The 19477-nt window shown below is 39.9% G+C and overlaps 1 protein-coding gene and 1 long non-coding RNA gene across 2 annotated transcripts in view; both read left to right on the top strand.

The window, feature by feature from the left end:
* The window catches only part of LOC308627717, a 1107544-nt gene that overhangs the window by 108884 nt on the left and 979183 nt on the right, over nucleotides 1-19477 (top strand). The gene's annotated exons all lie outside the window — the stretch shown is intronic.
* DDX1 (DEAD-box helicase 1) overlaps nucleotides 860-19477 on the top strand; it is a 33798-nt gene continuing 15180 nt past the window's right edge. Inside the window, exons 1-13 of the mRNA XM_081254553.1 lie at nucleotides 860-965; nucleotides 3645-3696; nucleotides 3999-4062; nucleotides 5068-5097; nucleotides 6313-6409; nucleotides 8697-8744; nucleotides 10410-10493; nucleotides 10737-10820; nucleotides 11189-11265; nucleotides 11835-11907; nucleotides 13487-13563; nucleotides 13676-13790; nucleotides 14515-14653. Of these exons, the coding sequence (XP_081110679.1) occupies nucleotides 950-965; nucleotides 3645-3696; nucleotides 3999-4062; nucleotides 5068-5097; nucleotides 6313-6409; nucleotides 8697-8744; nucleotides 10410-10493; nucleotides 10737-10820; nucleotides 11189-11265; nucleotides 11835-11907; nucleotides 13487-13563; nucleotides 13676-13790; nucleotides 14515-14653 (956 nt within the window). The 5' untranslated portion in view covers nucleotides 860-949. The remainder of the gene's footprint in view (nucleotides 966-3644; nucleotides 3697-3998; nucleotides 4063-5067; nucleotides 5098-6312; nucleotides 6410-8696; nucleotides 8745-10409; nucleotides 10494-10736; nucleotides 10821-11188; nucleotides 11266-11834; nucleotides 11908-13486; nucleotides 13564-13675; nucleotides 13791-14514; nucleotides 14654-19477) is intronic.

Raw genomic sequence — 19477 nt, 5'->3', positions numbered from 1 at the left:
GGTTACACAGCTAGCAAATGCCAGGGCTAGAATTCAAACGCAGGGAGTATGGCTCCAAAAGTTGTAGTTCTAAGTCCATCTAAAACATCTTGCCTGAGGGTTTGACTTTTCTCATGTCATTCTGGGGCAGGCTACGCATTAGGTACAGCATGGACCCTGAAGTTAGGCAGATGTGGCTCAGATACCACGCTGCCATTCAGTAGCTATATGGCTTTAGATAAGTTAATTTTCCTGAAACTTAGTATCTTCGTCTAAAGATGCTAATACAAGCTGACAGAGTTGTTGGCAGGATTAAACATTCGTTTACTTTTCCTATCTTTCTGCAAAGAGAAGAGTCAAACTGTAAGGACGTCAAATAAATGTGAAATTATCAATACTCTATCAAACACCGGGGAAGGGAGGTTGGGAGACCGAAATCAGTCGAAAGTATTTAGTAAATGACTGTTGGGTGCCAGGCGCTCACTAGCGCTGGTTTTCTGGGCGATGAACTCGGTCTCTCCAGGTCATTCACACACCACAAAGCCCTGCTTATCTTTGAGAGGCTGCGGGGTCTGAGTGAGGCAGCAGAGATGGCACAGTTTTGCTGTCCGGTCATCCTGGGCCATTGTGTGACCCTCATCACGTAACGTCTGCTTCCTTGCATGTGGAAAAGTGCTCCTGATGACACATAGCATGCTCTACATAAAAGGTAACTGAGTACGTCTAATGATGACGGGTCCTGGCTACTTAGGAAAAGCAAGGGGCAGCTGAACTGGGTCCGCGCCGTGGAGTCCGCGGCGGGTCTTTTCTTTAGCCGGAACAGTTCTTTTGGAGCTGGGTCCTTGCCGGGACTTGGAAAGCGGCACACTCGGGCCGGGTTGCGGGGGGGCCGGAAGCGCCGGCCGCTACCGCGCCGCGTGTCCTTTCGGAGGGAGGGAACGCGAGCTGAATCGCGGAGGACTGGGCGAAGATGGCGGCCTTCTCCGGTGCGTCTGCGGAGCTGGGGCTGGAGCGGGAGGCCCGATGCACGCCTCGGCCCTGGGCCGGCTGGAGGGGAGCCTTTGGGGCGGGGGCGCACAGGTGCCGCGCGGGACAGGAGGGAGCTGTCCAAAGCGGTCCCCTCGGTCCCCGCACTGCGGGCGGATCGGTGGCGGCGCGAGAGGCCCGATCGGTGCGCCTCGGTGTTGCGGGGAGAGCCTTTCCCTCCAGGTGCTGGCCGGGCCGGGCCTCCCCGTGCTCGCTCTCTTCTTTCTCTCTTTCCAGCCTCCCTTCACTCGGCTGTCCTGCCGGGACACCAGGGGCTGCGAGAACGATGCGGCGGCGTTGCTGCGGCCGCTCTTGGAGCCCCGGCCTCTTGCTCTTTGACGTGGCAGTGGTGCTCAGGGGCCCTTTTCTCTCCGCGCCCGATAGGGGCTTGGCCTGGCCGAGAAGCAGCAGGGCGCGGGGAGGGGTCAGTTGGAAATGACCATCCTGCATCTAGTTTTCTTCAGGCCCTTCCAAAACTAAAATTTCCAGGCACAAACCTGATATTTATTTGTGGTTAAGCTCTATTATATCAACAGTAACGTTGAATATCTAAGCTAGAGGGAAAGCATTTTCGTTCGCGTACACACGAGCCCATCACAAATTTTGAAAATCGTTGTTTATTTGCTGATGGTATCATCAGCAAATAAAATTCCTTTATTCCAAACAGGAATTTTAGGTGGCTTACCTAACCCGACAGTTGTTTTTCTCTTTTCCTTTATCATCCTTCCTTTATACATCCACAGTTATACAAGTTGCAGTAAGCCTTATAGACTAAAAGTCGTACATTTATATAGCAATAAATGTATCACATTAGGCCTGCTATCTTTTAATATTGTTAATCTATTAAGATGACTTCAGATATAACACAGTATTGTACTTTCTTCATTTTTCTCCCATTAGAACGTTAGGAATTCCAAGGTTTTAGTCGTGAGAGAGGATTTCTGATTGTTTTAGTTGTATTTCATAATAGGCAAGGGGAAATCTGCTCAGACTGGGAGCTGTTTTTGTTTCCCCAGCTCTCTCCTCAAACAAGATTTCAGAGCCAAGGTGTGTAGAGCAGTTCCAGGTTGTCATTTTATAGGTTCACTTCTTTGGGAGTCATGCACAGATTTCAGGAATATTAGAGTAAAGGACTAGAAGAGTCTGTGATGTGAAATAAAGACAAAAGTGGAATTGAGCATGAATATTCCTATTTTTCTTTTGAGTGTTAAAAATGTTCTGTTTAAAGAAAACATGATGGTTGCAAAGCAAACCTGCAGAAAACATGACCAGAATGGAACAAGAAATTGCCTGGAATTTGCTGAAAGCTGTCTGTGGTTGCTGCTTGCAATGTAATAGTTTCACAAGCAGCTTCAGCTTGCAGTATTCTGTATGCAGCATATTGAAGACCATCACTCCCTTTTTTAAAGCAAGTTGCGTTGTAGGAGAGAGAATACACCTAGACTTTAATGGGGGCAATTTTTAAAAAGGTCAGCTTGGATATACAACTTTTGATCTTGAGTAGTTTTTCAGTCTGTGGCTTTTCTGAAGAGATTTAGGGGTAGGAGAGCCTGCCTTTTTGAAAAAGATTTTTACACTTTCCCATGTCATCAATGTTTATATTAACTCGTTTATTATACAAAGTGTTAGTGTTGTATCTATTGTTAGTTGCTAGTATGTGTCTTCTCACCTGATGCAAAGAAAAAGCTACTCTTGCAGTGGATTGTAGTTTTATTTTATGCCTTTTCACAAATGATTATAAGAAATACAAAATTTCCAAATAGGTTATTTCTGGGGCTTGGGTATATTTGAGTGTTGTTCATTTTTTAATAGAAATATATACTTTTGTAAAGATAACTAATAAAAGCTACATTTTAAAAATGCAGACTTAAAAGAAAGATCACTTCTTATTTGGAAAGGAGATTTAAGTAATACAACTCACTATTCCGTGTGTACCCTCTACAGTTCATTTGAGAAGTGTTAAAATTTCAAAATCCAATTAGAAATAACCCAATCTGTTCATTTAGGATTCACTTTGATGTAAATTACTTAAACATGTGAACAATTAAGAACAGTAGTTCTTCAGCTGACATTTCCAGTTAACCCAAGTTCTCAGCAGCAGCCCCTCCCGTTTCAGTTTACCAGAGTTTTGATTATGACTGCCTATAAATGTGGGCTCTCCTTGCCTGTTCATTTTTCTCAGATCGCTGAGGGTATTCACATGGTCCTCAAAGAGTCAAGGCAAATGATTTCCACATTATCTCTAGGTGAAACAACCATGGTACCGGTGTAGAACTTTCCAACTCTGGCAGATTTTTCACCAGTCATAGGGAGGAAACACTCACTGGTGGATACTATGTACCAAGTGATAGCTATGTGCTGGATGCATTCATATGATTATCTGTAATCGTCCCATATTCCTACAACATAAGCAATATTAGCTCCATTTTGTGCGAAGAAATAGGTTTATAGCTTGCCTAAGGTCACATTGCTAGTGAGAGCTTGAATTTGAACTCAAGTTTTTCTCCAAAATTTATACTCAAGAGATACTATGTAACTGAGCTATGCTTCAAACTTGTTTCCCCATTGAACAGTAATTTTAAGAGCAATATGATTTAAGTTTAGTATGTGTAGTTTTTAAAATTAATTTTTGTTTTCAGAGATGGGTGTTATGCCTGAAATTGCTCAAGCTGTGGAAGAGATGGATTGGCTGTAAGTACCTCCATCTTTAAAAACTTAAATGTACCCGTGACAACAATGTTTTTCAATTTAAATAGTGGTTAGTGTTTTTATCACATATTTTTGGGCCCAGTTGGGTAAGTGAAATTGAGTTTTTTCCTGTGATTCTTTAAATCATAGTTTCCTTTCTAAACGTTGATGTATTTTTAGCTGAAAAAGATTGGTAGTGTTTACCAAATAAAATTCTCTTTTAGGTTTATAGTTTAACATGACTTAATTAGCTTGGGTGATTTTTTTCTAATTAACTAAAATTCTTCAAAATATGATTCTTTTAGTCTCCCAACTGATATCCAGGCTGAGTCCATCCCACTGATCCTAGGAGGAGGTGATGTCCTTATGGTATGTTTAAATGTGGTGAGGTCGTTGGAAGCTGGGGAAACACGATTCTGGGGCTGTTAATGACCCACTTTAAGAACTCCATAGGCTTAAAAATGGTATTTTCACCAAATTAATTTTATTTATTCACAAACATTTAAGCTACCTATGCTGCATTCAAAGTAATTAGGTAGAAGTTGTGGGGAGCACAAAGGTGAATAAAATGCAGTCTTTGCCCTTCAGAAGCTTCAACCCAGTAGCACAGTAAGACATGTACATGGATAAATGTCATACAAGGGAAAATGTGGCACCTGCCTGAGAGGTGCGAAGTATGAAAAGATTCAAGTGGGGTCCAGTTACCTTCCGCTTGAGGAATCATAAAGGACTCTGCTTGGAGGAGGTAGATTTTGGACAAGGGAAGATAAAGGAGAGATGCTCTCTAGGTGGAGAGCACATCAACAGAAACCGTGAATAGGAGAATGCAGGATATGATCCCAGAGTAATTCACTTCAATGGTAGCATAAAATACGTGTGTCTGGGGTGGAGAGTGTAACTTGAGATAAGATGAGACGTATACAGTGGGTCAGATTATTTGTGCCCTTTCTTAAGTGTCATGCTAAAGAATTTGGGTGTTTGTTGGCAGTGTGGATCATTGGAAATGTTTAAGTAGGGATGCGCTGCATGGTTAGAATTGTGTTTTTATGAAGACTGATTTGGTAGCAGCTTGTAGTGTAGCCCTAAGACATGAGATACCGTTAGGGTACTCGTACAGTAATCTAGGTTAGAATAATAAGGGTTTAGATTTGAGTGGTAGCAATGGGAAAAGGAAAGGGAGAACAGATTCTTGAGGGAATGGAAGAGGAATGGCAAGATAGACAATAAAGTTGAATGAGGAAGTCTGAATAATCTGCAGACACTGGGGAAATAAAGAAAGGTAGCTTGTGAATTGTTAAAGATTTCTACATGGTGTCGCATTAATTTGATTTCCTTAACTGGCAACTTAAAACTTTTTTTCTCTTCTTCATTTAGGCTGCAGAAACGGGAAGTGGAAAAACTGGTGTAAGTCATAAACTTAAATTGACTTACTCTGTAAGAGTTGATTTGATTTTTCATGAATTTATTTTATTTATTTATTTTTGGCCACGTTGGGTCTTCGTTGCTGCACGCGGGCTTTCTCTAGTTGCAGTGAGCGGGGGCTACTCTTTGTTGCGGTGCACGGGCTGCTCATTGCAGTGGCTTCTCTTGTTGCAGAGCACGGGTTCTAGGTACGCGGGCTTCAGTCGCTGTGGCACGCGGGCTCAGTAGTTGTGGCTCCGGGCTCTAGAGCGCAGGCTCAGCGGTTGTGGCTCATGGGCTTAGTTGCTCTGCAGCATGTGGGATCTTCCTGGACCAGGGCTCGAACCTGTGTCCTCTGCATTGGCAGGCGGATTCTTAAGCACTGCACCACCAGGGAAGCCGGTAAGATTTGATTTTTAAAGCAACTTTGAACAGTGGTTTTTACTTTGAAATATTTAATCAAGTATCCTCCTTCCAAAATGTAAAAAGTGGTTGCTTGCCACAAAAAAAGTGGTTGTTGCCAGCTCATTCTGAAATAAGATTTATAGGAGTATGGCTTTAAGAATATAGTTTAAAACTGGTCTTGGAGAAAGAGTTACAGTATCTTTAGTATTTATACTCACTTCTGAATTTTAATGCAGTGGCTCTAGTAATAAAGAAGTTGCAAATAGGGCTTCCCTGGTGACGCAGTGGTTGAGAGTCCGCCTGCCGATGCAGGGGACATGGGTTCGTGCCCTGGTCCGGGAAGATCCCACATGCCGCGGAGCGGCTGGGCCCGTGAGCCATGGCTGCTGAGCCTGTGCGTCCGGAGCCTGTGCTCCGCAACGGGAGAGGCCACAACAGTGAGAGGCCTGCGTATCGCAAAAAAATAAAATAAAATAAAATAAATTTTAAAAAAAGAAGTTGCAAATAGAGGTTGATCTCCTGTTGGCCTAGACTAGAGAAACGGTTTGTCAGAATAATATTTATCCTTTTTAGTTTAGTTCATTCTGTGGGTCCCGATTGTTTATTGTTTTGGGCTATCAGCTGGTTCTTATTTCCTTCATTCAGTCAACTCTTGTTATCTTACTGGTATTTTGGGTTTGGGCAAATTGGAGCAGTGCTCAGGAATATGTGTCATTATTTAAGGTGCGTGCATGATTTTTGTAATTTATGTTGATTATTGAACTGTCACTGATATCTGAATGCTAATATAGAGAACTCTTGTTTATTTGCTAGGCTTTCAGTATTCCAGTTATCCAGATAGTTTATGAAACTCTGAAAGACCAACAAGAAGGCAAAAAAGGAAAAGCGACAATTAAAACTGGTGCTTCAGGTAATTTTTGCATATATTAATTTCCTTTTGTATAAATTAGTAATTCTCATTCCTGGTATTTACAGATGTGAAGTTTTTTTAAAATAAATTTATTTTATTTATTTATTTTTGGCTCTGTTGGGTCTTCATTGCTGTGTGCGGGCTTCCTCTAGTTGTGGTGAGGTACTCTTTGTTGCAGTGTGTGGGCTTCTCACTGCGGTGACTTCTCTTGTTGCGGAGCATGAGTTCTAGGTGTGCAGGCTCAGTAGTTGTGGCACACGGGCTTAGTTGCTCCGTTGCATGTGGGATCTTCCCAGACCAGGGCTTGAGCCTGTGTCCCCTGCATTGGCAGGTGGATTCTTAACCACTGCACCACCAGGGAAGCCCCAGATGTGAAATTTGAGTGTGCATTTTTATTGTCAGTATCCAGGGGATGGTATTGTCATTTGTTGCCCTGGAAACCAGGGATGCTAAATGTCATTTAGAGCATAAACACTGAAAGACTGTCCCTCCTAAGGTACTAACAGTGTTGTCTTTGAGAAAACACTGGCATTTTAGAAATTATATTTAGTTATTTTAATGTTTTTCTTAACCTGATAACTTTTTATGCATAATACTGAAGATAAATTGGTACAGTATTTTACAAAGGCATTAAGGAAAGATTTTACAAATAGTTGATAGAGTATAAACCCACAGTGGTAGGAAATATTGCCTTCTACAGGGAAAAGAGGCATGCATTTTCCTTTAAGGTAAGAAAGAAGGAGCCCAGGAGGTTGAAATGTAAAGTGTACATTTTAAAGTCAGTTTCTTATTTTCAGTCCTATCTCCATGGCGATTGGTCCTGTCTGTGCCATGAAAAATCTTACATTAGTTTTCTCATCCTTAAATGTTGTTGCTTTTATTAAGTGGTTTCTGAATTCCATTCTATCTTGAGTAGTCTATGGTTTTGTTACATTTTAAGTCACTTTTGTTTCATGGTACAAAATAGGATTGTGACAAAATTGCAAGCTTAAGTGGAGTGAGCTGGCCTATCAACATTTTCTTCTCAGTAGTTGAAAGTAACAATGTTACATAGTTTGTAGAATGAACTCATTTGTAAATGAATTGTGAGATAATGGATATGAACTATTTAGACTATTAGTCTGTTTAAAAATAGTCTCAGAATTTGTAGCAACTATAAACCATCATTTATCAGAGAGAGTGATGAAAGAGAAGGATCCTGTCTGCTTCCACAGAAGGATAACCAGAATGGTTGCAGTTCCAAAAATCATGTCCTATTAGGAGTAAGGAAGCTAGATACTTAAACATGGAGAAACAAATAAAAAAGGGAGGTGGTATAATTGTTAAATCATTGTTGGGATCTGGAGAGAGAATAATTGTTATAGAAAATTCTGTTTAATTCCTAGTAGCTTGATTGAGCCCACAATGGATAGAGACCCTCAAGAGGACGTTACTTCACCATCATTCCAGGTGTTTAAGCAGATGATAGATATCATCTGACCAGAAATAATCTAGAAAAGATTTCTACCTTGGGTGGAAATTGGGCTTGAAAACACATAGCATTCTCTTTAGCTATTGTGATTCTTTGCTTATCCAGACTCTTAAGATGTTTTAGAAAAGAAAAATGCCAATCCCATAAAAGTGAGGAGGAAGGGCCTCCCTGGTGGCGCAGTGGTTGAGAGTCCGCCTGCCGATGCAGGGGATACGGGTTCGTGCCCCGGTCTGGGAGGATCCCATATGCCGCGGAGCGGCTGGGCCCGTGAGCCATGGCCTCTGGGCCTGCGCGTCCGGAGCCTGTGCTCCGCAACGGGAGAGGCCACAACAGTGAGAGGCCCACATACCGCAAAAAGAAAAAAAAAAAAAAAAGTGAGGAGGAAAATATTTTGTCACTTATGAATTATTTAAAATAAAGGACTTGCTTTTCTTTTAATAATGATAAAGTGATAATTAGATTCTGATATGTTGGTGGGTTATTTTCGTTATGATTGAAGTCACCAGAACTTCATTTTATTAATACTTCCATAGTTATGACAAAGATCAGTGCCATCTAATAAAAAGGCACTGAAGCAAGTGAGCAGAAAAGGTTGCCCTGGATGGGCCAGTGACTATTATTTTTGGCTTGTTTCAGTTTTGCCTTTAATAAAAACAGCAGCAATTTTAATCGTACATTCCAAATAGTGTATAAAACCATATTGGAACTAGAGAAGTTAAGATATCATATAAAACATAAAATATTTGCTTCATTTTTTGTAGCATGTTTTAAATTATGTTTGTTTGGGGTTAACTTTTCTTGTTTTAATTTGCTTAGTGCTGAACAAATGGCAAATGAACCCATATGATAGAGGATCTGCTTTTGGTAAGTGGATAGATTTTAGCAGCACATTTGTGATTCAAAAACTTGTTTTTAATGCAGTGTTGAGGAAAGATAAAGAATCCTTGTAAACTGGTAAGGGGTTCTTGTGTTGACAGCAGATTAAGTGTTACCTGTTTTAGTAAGAAGGAGATAAGCAATCAGTGGAAAATGGACAAAGGATGTGAATAGGCAGTTCACAGAAGAACCAAATCCAGATGGCAATAAACATACAAAGGTCAAGTTTACAGGTAGCAGGGAAATGGAAATTAAAGTTACAGTGAATGTTGTTTTATACCCATCTGATTGGCAAGAATCCAAAAGGGTGATAACCGACTTACAAATTACTGCCTCTCTGGAAAGGAGTTTGGCATTACCTGTTAATATTTAAAAAACATATTCCTGGAAGGTCAAGCTCATTGGAATGAAAGTGCCAGTATGTAAGAATATACTTTCAAAGCTGTTTGATGCAACATTATTTATAATGATAAAAACTGCCAGCAAAGTAAATGATACTGCTAGAATGGTAAACAAAGATTAGGGTGTATCCAAGGACTGTTGTGCAGCTATTATGAAGAATAAGTCAGAACTGCAGAGTTGACTTGGAGGAATTTTCTCCAGGTGTCAATGAGTAAGAAAATCAGGATGCAGAGAAAGGTCAGTGGGCCTTGAGGAATCATGACAGAAACAAACAACCCCACACTGCTACTCTCTACCATGTGATACCTAATTTATGTAAAAGTTTATATATGTATATATGCATAAAGAATTTTAAATACAAAAATTTTTATGATTTACCCTTGTCCGAGAACTTTTTTTAAAGTTCAGAGGTTTATATAATGTACCCATATGAATAAGAATTTATACTTTGAATAAATAATTTAATTTCTTATTAAGTGAAGGAAAATGTGTGACGAGATGCTTTTTTAAAAAATTTCTTCTACATTCAGGTGGCGAATATGATTTGCAAGCCTGAATCAGGACAGAAGTTATAGTTTCCAGTACAGACAAAAGCCAAGTGCTTTACTTAACGCCAAAAAGCACCAATAAGCACTATGACTGACTATGATGTATAATATAGAACTTCATCTTTTAGAGCCCTAATATTAGCAAATAACAGCTACAGGGTTATTTGTTCAGGCTTTTCCTGCTTTCCCTTTATGGTTTCTGGATCCACGGATTAGGGAACAAGCCAGAGTTTCTGTTTTTCTTTTAGTGTAGCATTCACTCAAGCTCTAATTTCGGCATAAAATCAGAGCAGCAAGTATTGATGAGTGGGTGCTGCGTCATCCTTAGTATCCGTTTCTTTAAAGGACTCTAGAGAATAGTTGTCTAAACGTGTGTTGGTGATGCAGCTGCGGTAGTACAAGTCAGGTTAGGTGCTGTGTTGATGCCTTTTTAGAATTGTTGTGGTAAAATCGTGTCCCAGCCAACAGATAACAGTAGAGAAACTAGTCCTCAGCGTGAGCCACAGCCCTCCAGGGGATGGATGAGGGCAGCTGCTCATGGGGAAGACGTTGCTACCCTTCAGGAGTCGGCACGTCTCAGTCCCCGGAACATCGCACCGAGTAACCAATGACCTTATTAGTGAGACGGAATGATACTTATTTCAGAACGCGTGATTTATGTAATCTGTATTGACATGGTTTTCTGTGTTTTTCTGAAATCCAGCAATTGGGTCAGATGGTCTTTGTTGTCAGAGCAGAGAAGTAAAGGAATGGCATGGATGTAGAGCTACTAAAGGATTAACGAAAGGTATTTAAACAACATTTGTACTTGTCTGAACTTTTGGGGTGGTGTATTAATACATGAACTTTTCTTTAAAATAGCTTTGAATCGAGGATCTGAAAAGATTTTTAATGTTACAGAAAGATCTGTATACAATTCTTCATTTGGAAGATACAAATTGTTATTCAGAAACAATGGGAAAGTAGCTACGTGGTAAATGAATCATAAGTGTATAATTTATAAAAATCTCAAAGTATTTTGCCCTTGCAGGGAAACACTACTATGAAGTATCCTGTCATGACCAAGGACTGTGCAGAGTTGGGTGGTCTTCTATGCAGGCTTCCCTAGACCTAGGTAAGTGTTTCTAAAATAAACTGAATTTGTTGTTTTACATTTGTGAATTTTTAACATTTTATTTTAGTGGGGAGCAAAATAGTAAACGTAACCATAGAAAGTTTATATTTAGAGACATGGAAATAATAATATTTACCTCTACCCTCCTCGTTCCAAGAAAGATTTGAAGTACCAAAAAATAGATATTATAACGTCATAAAATCAGGAGGAATAAGGTTAAGGGTATGAATGAAGTCAGTAAAGTTAGTATGCATTAATATGTACCACACAATACTGTGTAGATGCTTCAAATTATCTTCAACTTGTGAACTTTCATGGTGCTTTTAACTTTATTCTTACCACATTTATAAAATACTTTTAAAATCTAGGTACTGACAAGTTTGGATTTGGCTTTGGTGGAACAGGAAAGAAATCTCACAATAAACAATTTGATAATTATGGAGAGGTAAGTTGTATTGATGACTTAATCATAGTGTTAGTAAGTTTTCTTGCATACTTACTTGATCACTCATGACATGACTGAGGGTATAGAAATGATTGTGAAATTCAAGTGAATTTTCTGAATATTTTCCACGGAAAGTTCAGATTGGGACTTCAGTGAAGAAATGTTACAAAATGAGAAAACTATTTTTCTTTTATGCCATTTATTAGCCCCTCCAAAGTATATTACTTTGTTTCCTGTGTTCACCCCATTTTGATTTTGGCTTTGACTTTAATACTTGTGTTGCACTCATTCCTTATTTTGAGTCATGTTAAATCTAAGTATACTTGTTCTGGTAGCTGACATCTCTGGTAATGTGGAGGAGCCTTAATATGTTGATTCTAAAAAGTCTGTCTGATGCTTCTACTCTTATATATGATATGCTATACTAGGCATTTTTAAAATCTACTTTAGAATTTTAAGGAAGTATTATGCAACACTAACACATACTTTGGATGCAGCTCTATTTGGCCTTTTTACCTTATTTTCAAATTTGCTTTTTATTAACAGCACTTGACTTTCTGGTTTTCTAGGAATTCACTATGCATGATACTATTGGATGTTACCTAGATATGGATAAAGGGCATGTCAAATTCTCCAAAAATGGTAAGCTTTCTAGGGACCATTTTGTTAGAGAGTATATATGATATTCATTATTTGTGATTTTTAAAATTTCCTCACCGTCTTCCATCTTCTTCCTCTTCCTCCTTGCCTTTCTTTTGAACAAATACTTATTGAGCATTTGCTGTGTGCCAGGCATGCTGGTAGGTGCTGGAGATACAGCAGAAAATGGACTAGATAAATTTATGTACACTTCTGTGGGGCTTAGCTACTGATAGGGAGAGCCAGACAAATATATGTAAGGTGGGAACAGTGCACTGAGGGAGCGTATAAATCCGGGTAAGGGGCTGGAGAGCATCCTGGGGGATCAGAGAAGGCTTCTCTGAGAAGGTGACATTTGAGTAGAAATATCTTGGAAGAGTATTTCAGGCAGAGGGACCAGTAATTGCAAAGGTCCTGAGATGAAAGCGTGCTTGGGGTATTTAAACAGTGAGGAGGCCAGTGGGTCTGGAGCACACTGAGCATGGGGGAGGGTCGTAGAATCTTAGGTCAGTGAGGTGGTGAGGCCAGGCCATATAGGACCTTATAGGCTATGATACAAACTTTTTATTTTGACTGAGATTGGAAGTCATTAGGTTTTGAGTAGAGAATTGGCATCATCTGTTTTTAACAGTTTAACAGTACAATCACTGTGGCTGCTTTGTTGAAAACACTGGGTGGTGACAATAGGTAGGGAACCAGTTGGATGCTAAGAGTTCTGTTTGGGGCAAGTTAAGTTTGAGATGTGTATTAGACATCTGAGTGATGAAATCAAGTAAGTAGTTAAATGTACAGTTAAGCGTTCGGGGAGGGATCAGAAGTGGAGATATTGATACATCTTTGAGAGTCATTGGCTTATGTATGATCCAGTCATAGGTCTAGATGAGATCACCTAGGGAATGAGAGTAGGTAATGAAGAGGAGAGATCTGAGGCCCAGGGTATTCTTGTGGTTAGAAGTTGGCAAATTGAGGAGAATCCAGCAGAAGTGAATGAGGAGGAAAGCCAAAAGAAGTTGAGGTCCTGCAGTTCAGGTAAAGAAAGCTTTTGAAGGAGGAGGGAATGATCAGATTGTGTCCAGTGCTGCTGATGGGTCTAGCCTAGAAAGATGAGGAGTGAGGACTACTGTGTTTGGCAAGTGGAGCTCGTTAATGAGCTTGACAAAGAGCTGTTGTGGTGGAACGAGGGGTGTGTAGGGGGAGCCTGACTGGGAATCCGTTCAACAGAGAATGGAGTGAAATGAGGTGGACACAGTCAACATGGAAATCAGGCAGTTTTACTACAAAAAGGAGAAGAAAAAATAAAGGACAGATGGAGGAAGTTCTGAGCTCAGGGAGGTTTGTCTAATTCAAGTGTCTGCTGGAAGCAATCCCGTAGGAAGGGAATAATTAAAATTGTAGAGGGGGAGAGGGGACAATTTCAGGAGTAAAGTAAAAAAGTGAAGACATTGGTATTAGCACAGTTAATCTGCAGTAACGGGGCGGGGGGCGTGTGAATGTGCGTCGGCTGCTAGATTTGGTGGTGTGAGCACGTGGACATTCTTTTCTGGGAGTTTTAATTCAATTTCTCTCTCTTTTTTTTTAAAAGGAAAAGACCTTGGTCTGGCATTTGAAATACCACCACATATGAAGAACCAAGGCCTCTTTGCTGCCTGTGTTTTGAAGGTAATTAGAGACATTTTGCTGTGATTATAAGCTACTTTGATCTTCATTATTTCATATTGGTTAGTTTGCTCTTAGGTTAAGCATTTTCATTTTCTCCTTTATTCAATGCTAGAATGCTGAACTAAAATTCAACTTCGGGGAAGAAGAATTTAAGTTTCCACCAAAAGATGGTTTTGTTGCCCTTTCCAAGGCACCGGATAGTTTCATTGTCAAATCACAGCACACAGGTATAGCACCTGAGAGGGTAAAGATTTCAAGAATGGGGTATTGAAAACTCCAGTAAGTAAGGCTTCTTGTAGTGAGGTACAGATACTCCCCTTGCCTGTTTAGTCATGCATCTTTATTGAACATGTCAGTAAAATTCAGTTTCAAAACCTAATTCATAAACTCCAAGTATTTGGTTTCAGTTCACGCATTTTGGGGAAGCTGTTCATGGTGATGATGGTATCTAGTATTTATAATGTGTGTGCTTATTAAGTGCCATGGCACTGTGTTAAGTGTTTCACCTGCATTATGTAGTCTGCATAACAACCCTGTAAGGTAGTTTTATAGACAAAGAACTCGAGGAGTGGGGACTTGCAGTCACTTGCACAAGGTCAGAGGACAAGTAAGTGGTAGAACTGAGTTCAAATCCAAGCAGTCTGACTCTAAAGCTCACACTCTCACCCCATTGTGCTGCCTAATCTGCTTCCAGTTATTTAAAGAAAATACCTTTCATAGCTCATTTAATTTATCACAAAGCATATAATCAATTAAAATTACTGCACGTAGATTTAAAGAATCTGTGGTTCATTTTAAGAATCTTTATTTTGTTTAGTTTGACTATCCCCCATACCACTGGACAGTTGTTATTTAAAATTTTGACACTGGGGTATTTGTGCTCGTGTTTTACAGATAAAGGTATCATGAGGTGTGATCTGAACGTGTTCTAATCTTTTTTCTTTTCTTAAGGTAACGCTCAGGTGGCACAAGCGAAGTTTCTCCCCAACGCTCCGAAAGCTCTCATTGTCGAACCTTCCCGAGAGTTGGCTGAACAAACTTTGAATAACGTCAAGCAGTTTAAGAAATATGTCGATAATCCTAAATTAAGGTAAGGCTTCCTTTTGTGCTCAAATGCCTATAGTCTTTAGGTCTGAGGTGTTTCAGAAGAAGAGTAAAGTAGGAAAAAAAATGAGGTGGAAATTCAGAGTGTGTACATATGCATGTGTATGAGTGTGTAAATATATTTAACTTTGACATATAGTAGCAATTAGTTTCTATATAAAACTCCTGTTTAAGTGAGAAGAGTTCTATTAAAAAAAGTAAACTGAGGGACTTCCCTGGTGGTGCAGTGGTTAAGAGTCCCCCTGCCAACGCAGGGGACATGGGTTCGAGCCCTGGTCTGGGAAGATCCCACATGCCACACAGCAACTAAGCCCGTGCGCCTCAACCACTGAGGCTGCGCTCTAGAGCCTGCGAGCCACAACTCCTGAGCCCGTGTGCCACAACTACTGAAGCCCGCGCGCCTAGAGCCCGTGCTCCGCAACGAGAAGCCACCGCAATGAGAAGCCCGTGCACCGCAATGAAGAGCAGCCCCCACTCGCCGCAGCTAGAGAAAGCCCGCGCGCGGCAGTGAAGACCCAACGCAGCCAAAAATAAATAAATAAATCCTTAAAAAAAAAAAAAGTAAATTGAGGTTTTTCCTGTGTCTCTTATATAAAGAGTCGTGGTTTGCAAAACTGTGTCAGAGTACAAATTAATTTTTTAAAGGGGCCATTTCATTTAGTGTTAGCTTCATCACTTCATTTGCATAGAAAATGTATCTCTGTCTGTCTTATGTGTTGGTAAACCTGACTTGGCGAGGTTAATTCCAGCCTGTCTCCTAGTGACGACCATCTTCCCTGTGGGCCTTCACACTGGTCCCTCTAGTTCGAGGGCTCTTTCTGCCATTGCAGGGAGACTGTAAGTCTAGTGATCTTGGAGAACTTCTGGCTCAGTAGCAATCCCTTTTAATTTGAGGAAAGCCATACCATATAAGTAAACTGCTCTGTCAGTTGATTTGACACTTGATTTTTATTAATTTTTCTTTTAATTTTTCTTACTGAAATATAATTCACACACCATAAAATTCACCATTTAAAGTGTACAATTCAGTGGTTTTTAGCATATGGTCACAAGGTTGTGCAGCCATCACCACTATCTAAATTCAGAAACTCTGAATTATTGATGTCCCGTGGGCCCATCTGTTTATTTATTTATTTATATTTTTAAAAATCTTATTTTGATGTCTGAGCTTTTTTTTTTTTTCCGGCTGCGTTGGGTCTTCGTTGCTGTGCGCGGGCTTCTCTCTAGTTACGGCGAGCGGGGGCTACTCTTCATTGCGGTGTGCGGGCTTCTCATTGCGGTGGCTTCTCTTGTTGCGGAGCACAGGCTCTAGGTGTGCGGGCTTCAGTAGTTGTGGCTCACGGGCTCAGGAGTTGTGGCTCGCAGGCTCTAGAGCGCAGCCTCAGTAGCTGTGGCGCACGGGCTTAGTTGCTCCGCAGCATGTGGGATCTTCTTGGACCAGGGATTGAACCCGTGTCCCCTGCACTGGCAGGCAGATTCTTAACCACTGCGCCACCGTGGAAGTCCCCCATCTTTTTAATGGTGATCTTTCTCATAAATTAAACTTATTCAGGGATAAATTTATACTTAGTAAAACTTTTTAGGTAAAATAATTCCTAATTTTGTCTTGATGATTGATGCATTTCACTCTTTCAGTAACTATTTGAATACCTACCATGTGTGAAGACTTAGGCTAGGGATCAAGATATAACAACAAGAATTCATCTTTGCTTTTATAGAATTATGTGTAGGAGTGTGGAGATAGTGTGGAAGGCAGAGAAACAACCAAAGTAATGTGATAAAATGCTTTAAGGATACGACAGGGAGAGTCACTACAAGAGTACATCACCAGAGCATCTTCTTAGCGTAAGAGACTCAGAACTCTTCACAAGAGAGTGTTTTTGGAAGAACGTAAAATGCTAATATAAGTTGATTTTTGTGCTCTAATTATGTGTAAAGATTAACGTGCATCTGGACAAAGCCTGGAAGGGAAGATAGATGACAAAATCAGTTGATTTGCTAAGATGGTAAAATTGTGTTACTCATTTCGGTATTCAGTACAAATGAGCCTTTCCCTTCTTTGAAGACCCAGCTCAAGTCCTGGTCTTTCTGTGAAGCTAACGTGTTGGTGCCAGCCCGGTCCTTTCTCCCTCCTCGGATACCGCTGTGTTTGCTTCCCCATAATCCCTATGCACTGTCATGTGTTAGTGTTTCTTGTTTTAAATGTGCATAGCTTTACTCGTCCCAACTCAGTTTTACACACCATAAGCCAGGGGCTGGTCTTTTATATTCCTCAACCCTACAGTGCTTTGCACACAAGCATAGATTGTTATGTGTATGTGTAGCTTTCTGCTAAATTTGTAGAAATAAATGTATCTGACTAGGAAAGTGGATAAGAGTAAAGTTTTATAGAAGAAATGATAGATTTAGGACCATAGTTACCAAACCTGGGAACTAAGGGACCTTATTTAAAAATATAAATTTATTGGTCCCTCTTCTGTACATACTGAATCAGATTTTCCAGGGAATAGGAATTGGAACTCTTTGTTTTTTAAGGAAGAATGGCACCTCTTCCAGGTGATTCTTAAGTAGCCAATCTGGCCTCTCGTGTTACCGGATTTAGGAAACATGGCTCTAGTGGTAGGTGGTTAAGGACTATGCCAAGGTAATGGACATTCACAGACTAGAAAGCTTTTTTTTTTCTTTCTTTAAACACTATAAATCGCTTAAGATGACAGTAGGCAACCAAGAAGCTGTTTCTTTTCATCAGTCATAGAATTTATGAGACTCTGTCAACATCATCCACTTTCCCAGTATTTTATGGTATTTTTTAAATGACTGATTAAATAAGAGTAAAATTAATAAATGAAGATAGTTGATAGCTACTTCTGACTGAAAGTTGTCTGGCTGCCTCAGGAAGTAATTTTGTCTGCTATTTATAAAAAGGAGACAATCTTTTTGTGAATAGCTCTAGTGAGATATAATGCACATATCATACGATTCACTCTTTAAAGTGTACAGGTTGTTTTAGTTTTTATTATATTCACAGAATTGTGTGACCACCAAAACCAATTTTAGAACGTTTTCATCACCCTCAAAAGAAACACTACCTTTTAGCAGTCACTCCCATTTCCCTCACACCTTCCTATCCTTGGGCAGCCACTGATCTCTTTTCCATGTATAGAATTGCCAGTTTGGGACATTTTATATAAATGGAATTGGACAATGTGTGCTGTTTCATGACTGGCTTCTCTCATTTACCATAATGTTTTTAAAGTTCGTCAATGTTATAGCATGTATCAGTACTTAGTTCCTTTTTATTGCCAAAAAGTATTCCATTGTATACATATACCACATAGCTATTAATCCACTCATTAGTTGATGGATGTTTGGCTTGTTTCCACTTTTTGGCTACTGTGCTATGAACATTAGTGTATAGACTTTTGTGTGGACATACATTTCCATTTCTCCTGAATATACATCCAGGAGTGGAATTGCTGGATCATACAGTAGCTTCATGTTTAACATCTTCAGGAAGCACACAACTGTTTTCCAAAGTGACAACACTATTTTACATTTCTACTAGTAATGTGTGAGGGTTCCAGTTTCTCCACATCCTCACATTATTATCTGTCTTTACAGTTATAGCCCTCCTAATGGGTGTCAAGTGGTATCTTATCGTGGTTTTGGTTTGTATTTCCCTAATAGCTAATCATTTTGAACATCTTTTCATGTGCTTACTGGCCATTTGTAAAGTCTGTTCAGATTCTTTGCCCATTTTTCAGTTGGGTTATTTGTCTTTTTATTGTTGAGTTGTAAGATATATACATGTAGTATTATGGTTAGATATATATAATTTGCAAATATTTTCTCTCATTCTGCGATTCTTGGGCTTTTTCACTCTCTTGGCAGTGTCCTTTGAAGTACAAAAGTTTTTAATTTTGATGAAGTCCAGTTTATTTTTTCATCTGTTGCTTTTTTGTTTGTTCATCTTTTGGTGTTATAAGGGACTTTGCCTAACCCAAGATCATGAAAATTTACTCTTACGTTTTCTTCTAAGAGTTTTGTAGTTTTAGGTCTTATATTTAGGTCTGTGATTCATTTTGCATTAATTTTTATGTGTGGCCTAAAGAAGAGGTTTAACTTCATTCATTTGCACATGCATATCCATTTGTTCTAGCACCATTTGTTGAAAAGACTATTCTTTCCCCCCATAGAATTGTCTTGGCATAAGGCTTTTTTTTTTTTCTTCCAGAGAGAGTGTATTTTATTATTTATTTTTGGCTGCGTCAGGTCTTAGTTGCGGTGCACAGGCTCCTCGTTGCGGTGCACGGGCTTCTCTCTAGTTGTGGCACATGGGCTCTGTAGTTGTGTCACACAGGCTCTCTAGTTGTGGCCCATGTGCTCAGTAGTTGTGGCATGCGGGCTTAGTTGCCCCGCAGCTTGTGGGATCTTAGTTCCCAGACCAGGGATCGAACCCATGTCCCCTGCATTGGGAGGTGGATTCTTAACCACAGGACTGCCAGGGAAGTCCCAAAGTAATCTTTTTTAATCTAAACATATTTTTGGAAGTATTTGGAGTGAGAAAAATTCAAACACAAAAGGATATTCTATGAAAAGTAAGTCTCCTTTCACCCCATTCCCCAGTTTTTGGTTATCAACCTGGAGGCAACTTTTAAAAATTAATATTTATATATTCTTTCAGAGTATATATTTTATGCACGTACAACCACATGTGTCTATAAAGGTTGATTGAAACCAGAGTTTGGGGTACCTGGAATTATCCTAATATAGAAAGATATATAGATGAGGACTGATGTTTTCTGGGTTC

Source organism: Mesoplodon bidens, assembly GCF_964165515.1.
Source record: "Mesoplodon bidens genome assembly, chromosome: 14".
Lineage (NCBI taxonomy): Eukaryota > Metazoa > Chordata > Mammalia > Artiodactyla > Ziphiidae > Mesoplodon > Mesoplodon bidens.
The sequence above is the reverse complement of the archived record's forward strand: the minus strand, read 5'-3'. Positions and strand labels throughout refer to the sequence as shown.